At 40.6% G+C, this 20,283-nt stretch overlaps 1 protein-coding gene across 7 annotated transcripts in view; it reads left to right on the forward strand.

Moving 5' to 3' along the window:
• Nucleotides 1–13,166, forward strand: part of SLC28A1 (solute carrier family 28 member 1) — a 53,032-nt gene extending 39,866 nt beyond the window's left edge. For 6 of the 7 annotated variants that reach the window (XM_078151103.1, XM_078151105.1, XM_078151102.1 and 3 more), the window contains 8 exons: nucleotides 911–1,041; nucleotides 2,282–2,450; nucleotides 3,508–3,705; nucleotides 4,740–4,898; nucleotides 7,081–7,162; nucleotides 8,391–8,489; nucleotides 8,772–8,883; nucleotides 9,306–13,166. In XM_078151103.1, coding sequence (XP_078007229.1) covers nucleotides 911–1,041; nucleotides 2,282–2,450; nucleotides 3,508–3,705; nucleotides 4,740–4,898; nucleotides 7,081–7,162; nucleotides 8,391–8,489; nucleotides 8,772–8,883; nucleotides 9,306–9,417 — 1,062 coding nt within the window. In that variant the 3' untranslated portion in view covers nucleotides 9,418–13,166. The remainder of the gene's footprint in view (nucleotides 1–910; nucleotides 1,042–2,281; nucleotides 2,451–3,507; nucleotides 3,706–4,739; nucleotides 4,899–7,080; nucleotides 7,163–8,390; nucleotides 8,490–8,771; nucleotides 8,884–9,305) is intronic. The other variant, XM_020966459.2, reaches the window with a different exon arrangement.
• The last annotated feature ends 7,117 nt before the right edge of the window (nucleotides 13,167–20,283 follow it).

Genomic DNA, 20,283 nt, shown 5'->3' on the forward strand with positions numbered 1-20,283 from the left:
TCCCTAATGCCCAAACAGCTTGGAAAGATAGGGTGAGTTTTTGGCAGCAATTTGGCAGCCATGTGTAGGATGGACCAGAGTGGGGAGAGGCTCAAGGCAGGGAGACAGAAGAGGCATGATAGCAGGCAGTACGTTCCCAGATATGAGCAGAGGAGTTCTGGAGGTCAGGTCAATACTCTAGGACCTAGAAGAACTTGGGTGGAAAGGTTGGATGCCTAAGGCTGCAGAAGTGGGTGGAGGACAGGAAGTCAGACATGTGTCAAGGAGACAAGACTGGGACTCGTTCATGAATGTCAGCTAGCGGGGGTCTAAGGTGGGAGTCTGGTAACAGAGGAAATGATAAGAGCCTAGTTTTTAGGTGAGAGAAGGGCCAACATCAAGGTTAATAGAATGATGGTTATTGACCTGGAGCTCCCAATTCTCTCTGTCTAGGACAGGATTGGTCCTAAGGCTCCTAATGGTTTTTCTGGCTAAAGACAGGATTGGTCTTCATCTGAGATTGGGTTGACTTTTTTGGTGGAGATTAAGTAATCCCAGCTATAAAGTTTAGAGCAGGAGTGGGGAACCTTTGACCTTAAAGCCACATGTGGCCTTCTAGGTCCTTAAGTGTAGCCTTTAGAATTGGATTCAGTCAAGAGGTAGCACTTGAGGACCTAGAAGGCCACATGTGGCCTTAAGGCCGCAGGTTCCCCACCCCGGAGAGTATTGGATCAGGGAGCCAAGCAGACCATTACAGCTAGAAAACGTGGCATTTGGGTTAAATATGAAATCTTCACAAACTCCACTGTTTCTCCCAATGTCACCCCTAGCTGAAAACAGGAGTCAGGATGCCTTGACTCGCTTGTAGTAGCCACTCTCCTACCCTTTGGGGTTTGCTGTCATTTCTAATCCCAAACCCTGGGCCTTGCAGATTGACCCTTCCTCTCTGATTGCTGCCTCTGTGATGGCTGCCCCCTGTGCTCTGGCCCTGTCCAAACTGGTCTACCCAGAAGTGGAAGAATCCAAATTTAAGAGTGAAGAGGGAGTGAAACTGTCCTATGGGTGAGTCCTAGGAGAGATTCTACGGGTCTGTTTTTGGAGTGGGAGCAGGAAGTGAGAAAGCAGTAAAGATCATGATTCAATGGGCTACATGTTGTCCCACTGTCCCTTATCTAGCTGCCGTCTCTTGTTAACTCTAGGTATGCTTATTCTCTCCTGAGAGCCAAAGCTCCTCTTTCAAAATCTGTCTCTATTTCTCTGATTTTCAGGTTGTTTCTTCTACGTATTTAATTTCTTATTCTCACTGTCCAGGCTCCTAGAGGGCAGCAGGGGTCAATGGAAAGTGCCCTGAGCTTGAGATCATGGGATCTGTGTTTGGATCCTGGCTCTGTGACTTAGTACCTGTGTGACTTTGAGCAAGTCACTTAACCTCTCTGTGCCTTATTTTCATCATCAGTAAAATGAGGGGGGTTGGGCCAGGTAGCCCCTTAAAGTCCCTTCCAGATCAAGGTCTATAGTCCTGAGGTCCTGCAACAGTGATTGTAGACATTCATGAAGCTCCTCACAGTTTAGGAAGTATCTCATGACCTCATCTGAGTCTCACAATGACTCTATAAGATAGGTTATTTGTTATTCACAATTTTCATAAGCATGTAGAGATTAAATGATTTAGCCATGGCCATATATTTAGTAAGTGACTGAGCCAGGATTTGAACTCACATCTCTTGGACTCCAGATCCACTATCCTACATCTATTTCTTACTCATGAGAGTCAGTATGATGTAGTGGAAAGTTCACTGGAGATGTGAGTCAGGAGATCTGTGTTCCGGTCCAATTCTGCCTTTTCCAGCTATATGCCCTCGGGTAAAGTCATTTGCACTTTATGAGCTCCAGCTCATTCCTCTGTAAAATGCAGAGATTGGGCCAGATAGATTCGAAAGTCCCTCTCTCAGCTTTAATATTCTCTGATATGTATTCTCATAGTATCCATTTTTGTTTTCGTTCCATTTCTGTTCTATTCTTTCTAATTTTTACCTCTGGCCCTTCTATAAGGAACTCCTTACACTAGGGGACATCTCAGCCTTCCTTTCTCCAACCCTCTCTACCCAATTTTTTTTTCTTGAGTGTCTGAAGCTTTAAGACAGGCAGGGTCCATAATACCTATTCCCCTGATATTGTGTCCCCATCCCCTCCTATATCAGGTTTTTTCTGACTCTTGGATTTGAGTTACAGCTTGAGTACATGGGTCAGAAGCTAATTGTTGGGGACTGATTATTAATAATAAATCTTGACACAAACTCAGGGAGGCTCAGAACCTTTTGGAGGCTACCACTAATGGAGCTGCCATCTCCGTGGGGCTCATTGCAAACATTGCCGCCAACCTGATTGCCTTCTTGGCTGTGTTAGCCTTCATCAATGCTGCTCTCTCCTGGCTGGGGGAGATGGTGGATATCCAAGAACTCAGTTTCCAGGTAACAACATCCCTAGCCTTCGAGGGGAAGGGCTGGTTTTCCTGGCATGTGGCTAAGGGTTGATCAGAACCAGGCAGAGGGCCGAAGTCCCTGCCAGTACCTGAGTGCAGTGCTGAAGACCTCAGTCTGGGTAGTATCAATGACGAAGGACTTGGGGATAGGACAACTGGCCCTGTGTAATCACAAGCAAGCTGCTTACTCCTCTGACCCTGTTACCTCATCCATTAAATGGCAATAATAATATATAGAAGAGGGATTTAAATTTGTTCTGTTTGATCCTAGAGAGAAGAACCAGGGCAGTGGGTAGATTTAGGCAGAGGCAAATTTAGGCTTTATGTAAGAAAAAGCTTAAAACAAATGGGGCACCTAGGTGGAGAAGTAGATAGATTGCTAGGTCTAGAGTCAGGAAGATCTGAGTTCAAATTCAGACTCAGACACTTACTAGCTGTGTGACATTGGGCAAATCACTTCACCTGTTTGCCTCAGTTTCCTCATCTATAAAATGGGGATAACAATAGCAACTCCATCACGGGGTTGTTGTGATGAACAAATGAAATAATTTTGTAAAGTGTTTAGCCAAGTGCCTGGCACATAGTAAATGTTGGCTATCATTAATATTATTATGAACAATAATTAGCACTCTCTAAAAGTAGAGTGGGGTGACCCAGGAGATACTGGATTCCCCTTCATTAGAGATCTCTAGCTGAGGCTGAATGACCACTCTTGGGGTAGGTTTTTTTTTTTCAGGTATGGATTGAGCTAGATAGGTTCTGAGGTCCCATACAGTTCTAAAATTCTGTGATTTACACTGCCTACTATATCTCACAGGGCTGTTTGGGGAAGGCACTTGATAAGCCCTGTAGTGATACATTAACGGGAATTGTGATCCCCGCAGTCTAAGGTGGCTGATGGGCCCCAACAGGACCCAGAATGAGACCCTGTGGCTCTCTTATTCCTACTTCTTAGGCTGGGTCACCTCTTGAAGGTGGAGCATGCTAGTGTGGGAAGACTTCTAGCTCTTGCCATTAACCCTTCCTTTCGTGGATCTTCCTTCTAGCTCATCTGCTCTTACATCTTGCGTCCTGTGGCGTTCATGCTGGGAGTGGAGTGGGCAGATTGTCCAATAGTGGCTGAAATGCTGGGCATCAAGCTGTTTCTGAATGAATTTGTGGCTTATCAAGAGCTGTCCAAGTACAAGAACAGGCGTCTACAAGGAGCTGAAGAGTGGATTGGGGGCAAGAAGCAGTGGATTTCCGTAAGTGATACGGGTAGGCTGTGATGGTGGTACTTGGGCAACAGGGTACATGGCAAAGTCAAAGAACTAGGAATGAGGGCAACTGAGCTATTAACTCATTGGGTGACCTTGGGCACAATGCCGTCCTTCTATGAGCCTCAGTTTCCTTATCTGTAAAGTGGGGATAATAATAGCACCCTTCTTGCAGGGTTGTTGTGAGGATCAAATGAGAAGTTTGAGGTGCTATGTAATTATAGCTATTATTGTTATTAATTCATGTGAAAGTGTTTTGCAAATCAGAAAATGCCATGTGTTATGATTTCCATATTGTTATTATTATTATTTCCTATATTATTATTATTATGGTGCCAATGCCTACTTGTCTTTGTCTAGCTGCTGGTACTGGACAACTGGAGCTGTTTCTGCCCAAGGCATTTAACTAGTGTTTGGAAGGCCTCAGGTTCTCCTCTTTCACTTCTGACCTTAAGTGAAGACCCAGCTCTCTGTGTTTTTCTGGTTCCGTATTACTACTGAGGTCCCTCAGGCTCCTAGTTATGAGGTCATCTCCCTGTTTGACCTCCAGGCCAAGCTCCCCCAGGGAAACATTGCTACTCTCTCTACTCTCAAATATATTTGCCTTCTGGCTTGGCCCTGCACTCACTATGCCTTTAGCTTTGGCAAAGAGACCACGTATGTATTTTCATGTTCCTCTGCCTCTGAAAGTCTAGGTCCTGGTCTATGTGAGGGGAGGATCTCAGGCAGGAAGGGATTGAGGGCCTCACTTACCCAAATGAATTTTCCCCTTTCTTTATGTCTTAGTTCCATTAACACAGGGCTAGGTCCAAGCTACAAACTCCTCTATATCTAGTCTTTCTGGGTACTCTTCATCTTTCTGGGTCTTCTGAGTAAATAAGGAATGGAAACATTTTTCTCCCCTTATTTTAGCTGAGACAATTAGAATCTTTCAAAAGGAAGTTCTTTTTAAAATTTTATCTGATAATTTGTTTTTAAATCATCTAAATTTCCCCCTGTATCCCTTCTTTTTCCCCTCCCAGAAAGTCATCCCTTATAACAAAGAATTTAAAAAAGTTGAAAAGGAAAGAAGATTTAAAAAGCCAGCAAAATCCACCAATACATTGAAAAAACTTTGGTTATATATACAATGTTCCACACTTTTGGACCCCCTTACACCCGCCTTTGCAAAGGAGTGGGAGGTAAGGAGAGATGTCTCCAAGGGAAAGTTTTACTGAACAAGAAAAGGAAGAAAAAAACATATATAAAAGCCCAGGAAACAGATTTCTGACCTTAACTTAAATCTAGGCACCTGAATCAGTTAGAGGATCAAGAACTGGAAGAGATTTTAGAGGCCACCAAGTATAACTCTCTGATTTTACAGATGAGGAAACTGAGACCCAGAGGAATGTAATGACTTGCCCAAGATTACATATACCTGGTTAAGGAGCAGAGTAGGATCTTGGCCCCTGGGACCTGAACTCCTAAATCTGCCACCATACCACCATTCCACCAGCCCACACTGCCCTTCACCCAACCTGGATTCCTTTTCTTTGCTTCCTCATTTAAATAAGGAGAAGAGGGATTGTTTACAAAGCTGCCAGGATAGAGGGATCTGAGTGACCTGAAGAGGCCAGGCATGGTGGTGACAGCAGAGAAGGAGAGAAAACTTGAGTGGGTTTGGGGAGGGGTAACTGAGGCAACCAAGGATGCTAATACCTTCCTGTCTGGGACTTTGGCTCACAGTCTCAAATTGCTCAGTCAGATCTTGGTTCTCCCAGGAAATAAACCAACAAACCCAGAGGTGTGCTGGAGTCATCTCTAACTGGCTCACAAGAGCAAATTGTTCAATTTTCAGTGTGAGCATTTACACCTCAGAAATTGCCCTAAATCAGGGCTTGATGTGTTGTTTGCTGATTATCCACACTTGACCCAAAATACTCTGGAGTGCAACTCAAACCAGATTAAAATACAATTGGGAAATATTTAACAAAACAATCAAAAGTACACTAAAACACAAGTAGATTAATAAGTCATTTTCTAATTCAATATGCAGTCTGTAAGGAGCCTTAAATATGTTTTAGAGGCATCCTTTTCTATTTGTGTTTGACACTACTGATCTAGAGTGACTTAAGAAAGTTTTATTAATGCAGATTAAACTTAAAAGTGTGTATGCATACATTTCTCCCTGTCACTTAAACATTTACTAGCACAGTGTAAAATTGGAGACCAGTTGCTTGGTATACACATCAAAGAACAGATGCAATCTTTGCTTCCAAGGGATTTATCATCAAATAGAGTACATAATTGGGCAGCTAGGTGGCATGGTGGATAGAGTACCAGGCCTGGAGTCAGGAAGACCTGAGTTCAAATCCAGCCTCTGTGCTGTGTTACCCTGGGGAAGCCACTTAACCTTGTTTGCCTCAATTTCTCATCTGTAAAATGAGCTGGAGAAGGAAATGGTAAATGGCTCCAGCATCTTTGCCAAGATAACCCCAGGTAGGGTCACAAAGAGTCAGACATAACTGAAACGACTGAATAACAAAGTGTACATGATCAGACTGACAGTTAACAGAAATACATCAGTATAAAATTGCAAAAATACATTAAGAGGAAAGACTTGGTCAACAGCCAATAGTTGAACGTTGACTGCTGTGTAGTAATAACAAAGACATAGGTCCCTTTAAGAGCATATAATCTATGTAATAACCGAATAAGTATCTAATCTAATGACAATAATTCCTTTCATTTACATAATATTTTATGGTTGCAAAGGATTTTCACAGGCATCATTTCACTCAACCTTCACAATAATCCTACAAGAAAGATAGTTCAAGTATTTTTAAACCTTGAGACTCAGGGTGGTAAAATGACCAAGAGTCACAAGGTTAATAAGTGGCAGAACCAGAATTCAGAGGCAGGTCTCTTGAAATGGGCTGGCAAATAGGCTGAATTAATATAGGAAGGTGTTTTAGAAATTGTGGACCTTAGAACTGAATTCAAGGAGGATAGTAGAGGCCAGTGATGTGGCAGGACAAAAAACCAAAACTGGTTCATTTAGATGGTAGAACTTTGGCTGAAAGAGATAGGAGACTGAAGATGGAAGCAAAGGAAGCATAGGATATGTGGACTGGGGGGAGGGACTAGTTGGTGGAGAACTCTGAAGGCCATAGTGAGAAGTCTACTAGCAGTTACTCTATATTCTATACCAGATGGTAGGCAGCCACAGGAAAGTATCACTTATGGAGTCCCAGACGGACCATGGATGAAACTCCTGGGGCCTGTGGCCCATCATACTCCAAGAAGTAGAAGGGAAGCCAATGTCAGGACAGTGTAGCGTAATAGGGATGAGATCACCTTTAATGGGTTTCATTTGTTTTTCAGGTCCGAGCAGAAATTATCTCAACATTTGCTCTCTGTGGATTTGCCAATTTCAGCTCCATTGGTATCATGCTGGGAGGTCTAAGTGAGTCCCTATTAGTATACTCTAAATCAGCATTTGAAAGCACATTACCAAGTGAATCAGGCACAGAAGACTTGGGTTCCATTCCCCGCTCTGCTACTAACTAGCTTTGTGACCTTGGGCCTGTCCCTTAACCTTTCCAGATCTCAGTTTTCATGTCTATAAAATGAGATTAGAGATGATCTCCAAGGCCCTTTCCAGTTCTGATATTCTATGAATCTTAGTTTCTAAGATTCTATGATTGGTTTATGCAACTGAGGTTTGGGATTGACTCCCAAGGGGGTTGTCATATTGGCTCTCCAGGCTGAAGCCTCTGCCATGGAGAGGCAAGGATGGTACTGTAGTGTGTTTGGGACCATAAGATGCCAGGCTCTCCACATCTAGTTTTGGAGAGGTTGTGTTTACCAGCATAATACTTGCTTTCAAAAAGGATGAGAGGGAAGGCCAAGAAGGACTTAAGGAGAGTGGCCTTTGTATAAACTTTGTATGAGGTGGTATTGTCACATATCAGCTGGGGTGGAATATAATGACCATCTGAATGAATCCAGGGTAACTCTGGAGGGATGGGGTAGTACTGCTACTTGGATTATTTCTTGAATGTGTTTGGACTGAATTCTCTAAAATTCTCCCTGGACATTAGGGGTTGGCTAGGGGAGAGGAGTTAGGGGTTGACAATGAAAACTAGAAGTTACTATAGGTCCCAGGATCAGCATATTAGGGGGCCAGGGGTGATCTCAATGAGGCCAGTCTCTGAGATTTGTTCCCTTCTGAGCTTTCTCTTGTTTGTTTGTTTTTTGAGCCTTCACTTATATTTTAGGTTCATATGCCAGTTTCAGCAAAGTCTGTGAGATGCGGTTTTAGGCGAGTGATAGCCCTGGTAATGTAGTGAGTCCATTGATTCGAAAAAGATATTCTAAGGAGCTATTGTGTACAGGGCACTGGGGGAGATACAGAGTTAAGGTAAAACATAGTGCCTACCCTCATGGAACTTATGGTCTAGGCTACAGGTTAAAGCTAAATCAATGAAGGAACATCGAACCACAAGATGATGCTATAGGCAACGTTTATTCCCTTCCAATTTTTCAGAACTAGAAGCACACTTTGTTTCTGGAGTGATGGGTCAACAGGTATAACTAAAGTGATTGGAAGTACATGCCAATCCTGGCTTATTGGGTCCCTGGGAGGGACAGGGGCTCAACTTTTGCCCCTGATCTCTTCTTGTTATTTGTAGCCTCAATGGTTCCCCACCGGAAGAGTGAGTTCTCCAAGATTATCATGAGTGCTCTACTTACTGGTGCCTGTGTATCCCTGGTCAATGCCTGTGTGGCAGGTAAGATACCTCTCCCCAGGCTCCTATCTTAATGGAAATAGAATGATCAGAGTAGAATTCTTTCCTGTTCCTGGTGGGAGGACTTTACCCTGGAATACTGCCCCAATCCACCTACTCCTTCCCTGGAGGGGTCAGCTTAATTTTCCTAGGGCACAGTGGTAGTTTTGATTCCAAAGATCCAGGGATCTTGGTCCCAAGAGATACACCTTAGCAGCTTCTTCTTCAGCTCCTTGGTCCCAAGAGATACACATTAGCAGCTTCTTCTTCAACTCCTTTACCCAGGAATCCTTTATGTACCTAGAGGGGCAGAAGTCAACTGCTTCTCCTTCCTCAACACAAGTTTCAACAACAGCAGCTATGACGCCTATGTGTGTTGTAAGCAGGTCTTCCAGAGGTAAGGTTCCTGGGGCCTTTAAATGGCCACTTTGGGTTGGGATTTAAGGGGTAGGGAGTGATGTCACTGGGAGCATAGGTCAGTATGAATGATAAAAAGTAAAGGCACTAGTGGTGAGAATTAGACAGATACAAAGGTGTGGCTAACACATAATCTAGTAATTATTCTTTGTCTTCTTTCCCTTTCCTCAGCAGTCTCTGTGTTTGCTACAGGATGTTCAGGGAAAGGAGGTGGTGGATTTGGAGAATCATAGTATTGACTAGTGGGAGTCAGACAAAGGGAAAATTCTCACTATAGGACCAGAGTGAAGAAGAAAGGGGGTAGACACAGTCACGCTACTTGTCAGCAGGGTATGAACTTCAACCTCTTGCCTGATTGCTTCTGAGCATCAGACTAGATAACTCCTGACTTTCCTTTTTCAGCATGCAACTCATGGGTACCAGTTCCCCCTCCTTCACTGGCTCCAGAATGGAGTTTACCACAGAGATGTTGACCAATTGCTGCAGATTTTACAACCACACTGCCTGTGTATAGTATGGGTGTCAATTATCTTTCCATGGCTGTTCTTCCAGAGAGGAAAACTTCCTTCCCTCCAACCTCACATCTTTCTTTTTTTTTTTTATGAGGGAATTGGAGTTAAATGTTTAACCCCACTTCTTATTTTTTTCTATAGTCTCCGCTTAGCCCCCAGTCAGCTTCAGTGGGTTAACATTTCACTGCACACTTAAAATGTCCCGTGGCATAACTGGAAAAATGTTGGCCTGGGAGTTGGCTGTAGACCCAGTTATATAATAAAACTGATTGTGTTAGTTGGATATCAAGTCACTTAAAATCTCTGGGCCTCAGGACCCTCCTCTGTAAAATAAGAGACTTGAAATACTGAGGTTAGCAGAACAAGAGATAATTTAAATAACCCAGTCTCAGAAAAAAAAATCAAACAAGTCATAAATAGCTCTGAAAGAAAAAATGGTCAAGACCAGATGACTTCACAAATGAATTCTATCAAACATTCAAAGGACAATAAATTCTAATATTAAATAATCTTTTTGTGAAAGTAGAAATTGAGGGAATACTACCAAATTCTTTCTATGATACAATATAATCTTTTTATCTTGATAGCTAAACCAAGGAGAGACAGAGCAGAGAAGGAAAACCTAGGTCAATATCTCTAATGAATAATGACACAAAAGTATTGAAGAAAATATTAGCAAACATATTATAGCAACATGTCAGGAATGCTAAATTGATTTAAGTATAAGAAAATATAAAAAAAGGCCATTATTAAAACAAAAATAATAAAAATCACATGACTACATTAATAGCTGCAGAAAGCTTTTGACAAAATGTGACAGCCATTCCTGAAAACAAAACAAAACATTAAAAAGCACAGGAAAAGAAATGTTTCCTTGGATGTTAAATTTCCAGGAGCCAAGATGGTGGAGTATGCAGTACATCACTGTAGCTCACCTATACTCACTTCCAAACAACCAAATAAACATAAAATAGCACCCCAGAACAAATCCTGGAATAGCAGAGCCAATGGAAAGATAGGGTGGAGCAGTCTTTTAGTTGGGGCGACTTGAAGGATCAGCAAGAAAGGTCCATCTCACTTGGGTAAAAGGGTAGTGCATTCCAGGACAGGAAGTGTCCCAGCAAGTCAGCAGCAAGCCCCACCACAGCAAACCAGTGGGAGATCCTGAGCCTGACTCAGGTGGTGGAACAGGTAAATGCCAACACCAGGACTCCCTCCCCTCCATGCCTTAGCAGAGCAGAGAAACCTTCAGACTCCAGCTCTTAGAACTACCACATGCTTCTGCGGTGCCCCGGGCAGGAGTCCTCCTATGGCAACTGGATCTCTATGGGGCTTCAGTGTGGTTGGGAGCAGGGGGCAGGTGTCATCTAGAGGCAGGACCTCCACATGCTTTGGTGCAGCTCCAGGTGGGCAGGGATCCTCCAGTGATGGACCTCTACATGCTTTGGTGTAAGCCCATGGGAAATGCAGAAAAACCCCAATAGGCCTTGGCACACACCACACACCACCACTAGGACCCCAACTCAGCACCAAGTAAGCTGACAGACCCCTATCACCTCCAGCAGCACCAGCCAACCCCTACTCCACCCCTGCAGCACAGTACCAGACATGAGGGTCCCCTGGGGGGCAACATCAGTACAGCCCCAGGTAAACAGCCGGGGTCTGCAGCACAAGAAGCCAGAGACAGTGCCTTTTCCACCTGGGAGTAGAGCTCAAATTTTAAAAAAAGGAAAAAAGGTTAAAAAAAAAAGGGGGGGAGGGAGGAGGAGAGAGGATGAGCAGAAAATAACAAAAAAAGAATCTGACCATAGAAAGTTATTATGGCCACAGGGAAGACCAAGACACAAACTCAGAAGAGGACAACAATGTCAAAACACCTATGGGTAAAACCCCAGAGAAAAATGGGAAGTGGTCACAAGCCCAGAAAGAACTCATGGAAGAGCTCAAAAAGGAGCTTAAAAGTCATATAAGAGAGGTAGAAGAATAATGGGGAAAAGAAATGAGAGTAATGCAAGAGAATTATGAAAAAAGACTCAACAGCTTGGAAAACTGCTTAAAAAGTAGAATTGGACAAATGGAAAAGGAGATACAAAAATCCACTGAAGAAAACAGCTCCTTAAAGAGTATTATTGGCCAAATGGAAAAGAAAGTACAAAAGCTAATTGAGGAAAACAGCACTTTAAAAGTTAGAATTGGACAAGTGGAAGCTAATGACTCTATGAGAAATCAAGAATCAATCAAACAAATTCAAAAGAATGAAAAATGGGAGAAAATGTAAAATGCCTCATGGGAAAAACAACTGATCTGGAAAATAGATCCAGGAGAGGCAATATCAGAATCATTGGACTACCCTAAAGCCATAATCAAAAGGAGGACCTAGACAGCATCTTTCAAGAAATTATCAAGGAAAACTGCCCTGATGTCCTGGGACTAGAGGGAAAAATAGGCATTGAAAGAATCCACCGATCACCTCAGAAAAGAGATCCCAAAATAAAAACCCCAAGGAACATTATAGCCAAATTTCACTACTACCAGGTCCAGGAAAAAATACTGCAAGTGGCCAGAAAGAAACAATTCAAATATTTAAGAGTCACAATCAGGATCACACAGAACTTGGCAGCCGCAACATTAAAGGATTGGTGGCCATTGAACATGATGTTCTGGAGGGCAAAGGAGCTAGGACTATAATCAAGAGTCACTTGCACAGCAAAATTAAGCATAATACATCAAGGGAAAAAATGGTCATTCAATGAAACAGAAGGATTTCAAGTCTTCATAAGGAGAAGACCAGAACTAAACCAAAAATTTGACCTCCAATAGCAAAACCCAAGAGAAGCATAAACAGGTAAAAAGGGAAAAGAAAACAGAAGGGATTCAATAGAGCTAAACTATTTACATCCCTACAGAGGAAGATGATACTTGTAACTCTTAAAAATTGTATCACTAACAGTACAGATAGAAGGAAAAACATAGACAGAGGGTATGGGTATAAGGTGTATTTGAGAGAATGACATAAAAAAAAAGGTTGAGAAAGAGGAGTAAAATGAATGCAGAAGGAAGGGAGAGGTAGAATGGGGTAAATTATCTCACATAAAGAGGTGAGAAAGACTATTACAGTGGAGAGGAAGATGGGGGGACGATGGACGTTGCTTGAACCTCACTGTCATTGGTATTGGCTCAAAGATGGAATAATATGCACAATCAGATGAACACAGAAATCTATCTTACCTGATAGAGAAGTAGGAGGGGAGGAGATAAAACGGGGTAGGTGGTTATTAACAGAAATAAAGGCAGATCAGGGGAGGTGGTAAACAGAAGCAAAACATGGGTGATATGTGAAGAGGTGAAAGGAGAGAGAGAACAAACAGGAGGAAGAATAGAATGGAGGGAAATACACAGGTAGTAATCATAATGGTGAATATGAATGGAATGAACTCTCCCATAAAATGGAAGTGGATAGCAGAAGGAATCAAAAACCAGTATCCTACAATATGTTGCTTACAAGAAACACATGAAGCAGAGAGACACATACAGAGTAAAGGGACAAGAACTAAATCAAAGACTTGTATGAACTGATGCAAGGTGAAATGAGCAGAACCAGGAAAACACTGTACACAGTATCAGCAACATCATATGATGATCAACTATGAATGACAGCTTTTCTCAGTAACACAATGATCCAAGACAAATATAAAGGGCTTACAAAAGAAAATGCTGTCCATATCCAGATAAAGAACTCATGGACTCTGAATGCAGATTGAAGCGTGTTTTTTTTCAACTTACTTTTTTTTTCTTATGGTTTTTTTAAACTTTTGATCTGTTTCTTCTTTCACAACTATGATGAATATGGAAGTATATTTTACATGATAGCATATGTCTAAACTATATCAAATTGCCTAGTATCTTTAGAGGAAGGCAGGGGGAGGGAGAAAAATTTGGAACTCAAAACATTATAAAAATGAATGCTAAATATTTTCTTGATTCGTAATTATGGGAAAAAATAAAATACTGTTTAAAGCAAAAAAAGAGAGAAAGAAATGTTTCCTTAATGTGATAAATAGTTTTTATTTCAAACCAAGAGCCAGTATCATATATAATAGAGAAATATTAGTAGCCTTTCCAATAATATCAGAGGTAAAATAAAGATGTCCATCATAATCATTACTATTTAAAAAACTAACTGATATCTTTTTGTTGTTGCAATACAACAAGAAAAATAAATTTAGGAAATAAGCATAGGCAAGAAGGAAACAAAATTATTACTTTTTGAGGATAATGTGCTAATTGGTTCAACTAAAAAACTCAAACAATAACTTTAGCAAAGTAGCAACATATAGGATAAACCCATATAAAACACCAGTCTTTCCATATTACCAACAAACTCCAGCAGAAAGAGATAAAAGAGAAATTCCATTCAAAATAACTACAGAATGTATAAAGTATTTGGGTACTCATCTTCCAAGACACAGAGAGGAATGCCATACTAATACAATAAAAATTACAATATTACCTAAATTAACTTATTTAGTGTTAGGCAGTCAAACTATGAAAAACTTACTTTATAAAGCTAGAAAATAATAAAATTCATCTGGAGGGACAAAAATTAAAACTTCCCAAGGGAAATAATAAAAAAGTGGGAAAAAGTTGGGGCATAGCAGTACCAATTCTCCAGTTACAGTACAAAACAGAAGTCATTAAAACTATTTGATACTGGCTAAAAAATAGAAATGTTGATCAGTGGAACAGATTAGAAACCTAAGATCCAAAGCAAATAAACAAAGTAGCATAGTATTCAATAAACCCAGAGAATCTAATGACTTAAATAAGGACTTCTAGCCCATATTTGACATAAAACTGTTAAGAAACCGAAAAACACTCTGACAGAAATTAGTTTTAGAGTAACATCTCATATCACATGCCACAATCAGTTCCAAATGGATATGTGACCTAGATATAAAAGCTCATCTCATGAGCTAATATGAGTTCAGTGGAAGAATATACCATTCATAACTATGTATGGAGGAAGAGTTTTTTTATTTAAAAAGGAATAGAGAGAATAATAGAGATAAAATGGACAATTTTGATTGTATAAAATTGAAAAGCTTTTGCATAAACAAAATCCATTTATCTAAAATCAGAAGTGTAAATTGGAGGAGGGGGGAAACACCTTTGCAGCAAGTTTCTTTGATAAAAAATCTGATATCCAAGATATATAAGAGACTGATTCAAAGATACAACAATAAGATCCATTGCCATGTAGAAAATGGTCAAAGATATGAAGTCAGTTCAAAGAAGAAGAAAAGCAACTAGCATTATATGCTAACAAGCATATAAAAAACTCTAAATCACTAATAATGATAGAAATATTAGTTAAAATAACTCTGTGGTTCCATCTCATAACTATCAGATTGGCAAAGATGATAAAAATGGAAAATGACTTCTGTATTGAGGGAATGTGCTGATACAGGGTCACTAATACACTGCTGGTGGAGCAGTGAATTGATACAGCCACTATGGAAAGCAATTTGAGATTAAACCTCCAAAGTCACTGAACTGCATACCTTTTGACCTAGTAATTCCAGTAGTAGGATGTACTCCAAAGGGATAACAGAAAGAGGGAAAAAACTTCTATGGACAAAAATATTCACAGCAGCACTTTTTGTTGGAGGAAAGAACTAGAAAATAAGGCAGTGTCCATTAGTTGGGGAAAATCTGAAGAAATTACGGCATATGAATATAATAGAATACTATCATTCTATAAGAAATGATAAAAGGGATAGATTTAGAGAAACCTATGAACACTTCTTTGAACTGATGCAGATGAAGTGAACGGAACTGGGAAAACAAGTTTATATAAAGACAACAACAATGTAAAGAAAAACCACTTTGAAAGACTTTCAGATTCTGATCAATGAAATGACCAAACACAACTCTAAAAGAACAAGGACTAACCATGCTATCTACCTCTTGATAGAAAGGTGATGAGCTAGAGATGTACAATGAGGCATATATTTGGGCATGGCCAACATGGGGATCTATTTTGTGTGATTATATTAACTTGTTACAAGGGGAGTATAAAAAATAGTGTAAATGATTTAAAAATGCACGGAAGACAACAGAAGGAAGGGTTTGGAGGGAAATACCAACAAGACAGCTTTTGGAACTAACATGTTGGATTTAACATATACTTTAGAAAAACAAAGATCTATCTCTAAATAGTGATATTCATGTTTTCACATACAATACTCCTTTTTTTCGTTCTTTGATTATGGAAATATTCAGGTTTCTTGGTATTTAGAAAGTTGAGAATAACATAAAATTTAAAAAGCAGAAAAATAGAGCTTCAGGTTCAGGAGAGAAAGCAGCAAGCTCTAAAGCAAAGTTTTCTCATCATCTTTTCTCTTGTGTTTCTCGAGGCTCTCTCCCTGGATGCTATCAGCAATAGTACTTTATAACAGAATGGCAGCATCATGTAGAGCAGGGTCCAGATGCAGAGTTGAGTTGATTATGAATGTAATATACTTCACCAAGATCAAAGACAGAAAGGTCTCACATATTAAAAAATATTTATAGTAGAACCTTTTTTGGTAGCAAAAGAGCTGGAAACAGACTGGGTAATGGTTGAACAGATTGTGGTATATGAATTAGTGGAACATTATTGTGCCACAAGAAAGGACAAATATGAAGAATTTGAAGAAACTTGGAAAGACTATTCCAAATGGATACAGAGAAAAATAAGCATAATCAAAAAATATACACAATAATATCAAGAAAAACAGTACTAAACATATCAAAATTTAGATGAAGGTAATGACCACTCTTGACTCCAGATGACTGATGATGAAACATCTCTCTCTCTCATCTCAATAGAGAGGTAGTGGTCCACAGATAACAAGAAAAGGCAAATATTGGTTAATGTGGTAAATGTGTCAGCCTATTTTGGTTAACATACTGCTTATTCAAGCAAGACGTAAAAATTATGACCATGATTTTAAAAAAGCATCAATAAAATAAAATAATAGTTTTGAACTAGAGGATTCCTTCCAATTGTAACATTCTATTTACTAAATGCCATCTAGACCTGTTGTGTACAAAGGAGGGCCCAAGTAGTCCCTGAAACTGTGCCATAACCATGGTTACCAATCAAAGGCTTGGGAGATGGGTTGCTTCTCACTCTGCCCACAGTATTGAGGAGTTTGCCTTCAACACAACTATACCAATCCCTTTACCCACTGGGCAACATTTCTCTACTCTGTCACCTTCTAAGGCTGCTTTTGCATGGAAGCCAGGATGTGTAGGTGAGGAGGAAGAACTTTCCAAGCACAAAAAGTCAACATGGCTTCATCAAGAACAAGTCATTCTAGATTAACCTGATTTTTTTTTTACAAGGTTATTGGACTGGTAGATCAAGCATGGCCACTTCTACATTAAATTGAGGTATAGAAAGAAAAAGAAGAGGGAACTCAGGATGGAAGACCTCTGTTTTCTCAGTAAAGTAGGAAGCAAGGTTTGGGATGGTCACTGTGTAAAGTATGATTGTCAATAAGGAAAGAAAAAAGGTTTCTATGCAACAATGAGGGTCCAGTTGAGATTAGGTAACATAAATTTGGAGTGAACATAGTCAGTACGGTTGCATGATTTTTTTTTTCTGGAGAATTCAGTTTTTGTGAACAGGAATGGAGAAGGAGGATGGCAAGGGTAATCCAGGGTTGGAATCTGGCAAGGTGGTAATAGATTCAAATGATAGGGCAAAGGAGCAAAGGATTTAAGAGTACTTAATAGTGTATAGTTGAACTGGTTAGCTATAGAGTCAATATGTAGAGAAAAGTGAGGTCAGAGATGGACTGGGAGAATACGGAAAGGTGAAGGGATTGGAGGACACAACAGTGATACTTCTGCCTCTCCTAAAGTTTCAACTATCCCATCTACACAAATAATTTCCACATGTGCCTCTCAAACCTGGACATCTCACCCCAACTATAGTCCTGAATTTCCAGTTCCATCTTTGGCAATTCATATGGATGTTACCATAAACACAATATATCCCAAACTATGTTCATTTCTTTCTCACAAAATTATATCTCTTTTTCAACTCACCTTATTCCATAACATCACCTTTTCCCCGTTCCCCTAGGTGCAAAATCTTAGGGTCTTTGAGTGATTCTCCATAATGAATTTTCATCAAGTCCTAGTGATTCTTCAGCATGTTCCTTGGTCTCACCCTCTCTTTAGAGGCCACCACTACCTAGTCCATGCCCATCATTTCCTTCCTGGATTGTCATTATAAGGGAAGTTCATCAGACCAATTCGATGATCTCTCTGATAAATCAATGAGCTAACAGGAGGTGAGAGTTTTTCTGGGGTTAGGAAAGTCCCTGGAGGGTGTGGGCATTTCCATTGTGCCTATTGAGAAACTACAGACAACTCTTGATTTTTTTTTCAGTGACTGGGTCTAATTCAAAGATGACTGATACTCAGGAGGCGTTCTCTGGTCGGTGGAACTGCCTTTCTGTTCTGACTTGTAAAAGAGTGACATGCTGCCCTCAGCCCTTTTGTCTTTTTCATCTTTGTGCCTTCTCTCCTCATTCTCCCCCACCACACCCCCAGTAGTGGAAAATGGATACAAAAGCACATGGCAGTTATATGCTTTCCCACATGGCCCGAGGGGAAAGCTCCTGAGAGTGGCCCTTCCAAGCACAAGAGATGGCACCAACCAGGGCAATGATACAGTTCCTATAGAGTCACATGACCAAAGTAGACATGTATTAGCTCACCCAATCAGAGCAGGGTGGTTCATTGACAATGCCTTTTAGAGCAGGGATCTTAACTTGGGGTCCGTAAACTTTTAAAAAGATATTTTGGTAATTGCATTTCAATATAGTTGACATCTAGGTAGCACAGTGGATAGAACAGTGGGCCCAGAATTAGGAAGACCTGAGTTCAAATATGGCTTCAGACACTTACTAGCTGTGTAACCCTGGGCAAGTCCCTTAATCGCTTTTTGCCTCAGTTTCCTCTGCTGTAAAATGGGGATAATAACAGGACCTCCCTTTCAGGATTGTTATGAAGATCAAATGAAATAATTGTAAAGCACCTACCACAGTTCCTGGCACATAGTAGGCACTTAATAAATGCCTTTTCCCTATTCACGCTTCCCTTTGCAATTCTATGTGTTTTATGCATTTAAAAACTTTTTTTTTGTTTGGAAAGAAGTCTATGGGCTTCACCATATTGCCAAAGGGGTCTCTCTCTCTCCCTCTCTCTCTCTCTCTCTCTCTCTCTCACACACACACACACACACACACACACATACACACATACACATACACACATACACACACATACACATACACACGCAGAGTTAAGAATGCCTGTTCTAGAGAGAAAAGGGAGATTCTGGAGCAGCATTACCTCTTGGAGAAAGAAGAAGATCACTCATGTGACTCCCCTTCCTGTAGCCGCAGCTTGGGAGGGCAGGACACGAGATCTAGCCACTCTCAGCTCTTATAGTGAATTAGTCAGACAGTACAAATAAGCTTGGAAGAAGATCTGGCTTGTTCAGTATCCTTAAAGCATATTAGCCTTACCGGCTAATCTAATGCATACAGAGTGACCCAGTGAACTGAGAGGGACCATGTAGAACTCTGAAGGATTTCCCTGGAATGTCAAACCCTAACAGCAACCTCAAGTTTAGTTCCTTATGATGGGGAGCCCAAGTGCTCCTAGAAATACCTTCTGTATTTTGTGTACTTATGGGCTCCTGTGAGTATTTTTTATCTTCTGCGTCTTCTCTGGGTTAAATAAAAAGCTGGCCATTATACATTTGTTACCGTGAGTGATTACATGACAGTTGGTTAACCTGTTATCTACATATGTGGAAACCCTAGATGTGAGCTATATTTGGAGATTTTCCACCCTGGGTGGGGGCAATGAACCAGAGAGAAAAGGACTTTTTTGGGGGAGACCCACTCCACTTCAGACCTGTGTAAGTCCAAAGTTTTGGGGGGGAACCTGGGCCCAAAGCTTATATAACAATAGCCTTCTAATGGTTTTCCTGCCACCTACCTCCATCTTGTACACAAGGGCCACATCAATCTTCCCAAAGTTCTGCTTTTAGTCATGTCATTGAAACTACCATGCCTTAAAGAGCTAAGTAAAACCACACACAGTTTAAATAAAATAATTTACCTTTTTCTTTGTTGCACTTCTTTTTCTATATTTTGCCACTTCTTTCTGATCGTGTCTTTCCATCAGAATTCAGAAACCACTTTGGTGCTACGGGTTTTCGCATGTGACAGCAGTCAGAGTATGTGTCAGGATCTTGTTTTCTTTTTTCTTACCTCCCTTACATTCAGTCTCATGCAGCAGGGAGGATGGAATCCTGGTTCACATACCCCATCTCTACTTTCCTAATCACAATGATACCTTTTGCCTGTATAGAACTTTATAGTTTTCAACAGACTTTTACATATATTGTTCTATCCACCCAACATCCAGTGGTAGACAAAGCAGGTATTTTCATCTCTATTGTATAGATGAGAAAACTGAGACACAGAAAGGTTAATCAACTTGCCCTAAATCTTGCAGCTAGCAAGTGGCAGAGCCAGGATAGAATCCAGCTACCTTGATACCTTCTCCAAGGGTTTTCCCTCCCCATTACCATACCTTTTCTACCTTTGTCAAATGTGCGTTTTTTCTGAGGGCTGAAAAAGGAGCACATTATAGAATCAAAAAATGCCCAACTCATTAGCAAAAGGTTAATCAGGTGTGGCTATTCCCTTTTCTTCCATTGTTCACCCATAATGGTCCAGATTTTCCAGAATTCATAAAATTAGAGGCAGTTTATTTAGAATTGTCCTACTCCACCT

Source organism: Phascolarctos cinereus, unplaced genomic scaffold, assembly GCF_003287225.1.
Source record: "Phascolarctos cinereus isolate Bilbo 61053 unplaced genomic scaffold, phaCin_HiC Scaffold_3;HRSCAF=262, whole genome shotgun sequence".
In the NCBI taxonomy this organism is placed as follows: Eukaryota; Metazoa; Chordata; class Mammalia; order Diprotodontia; family Phascolarctidae; genus Phascolarctos; species Phascolarctos cinereus.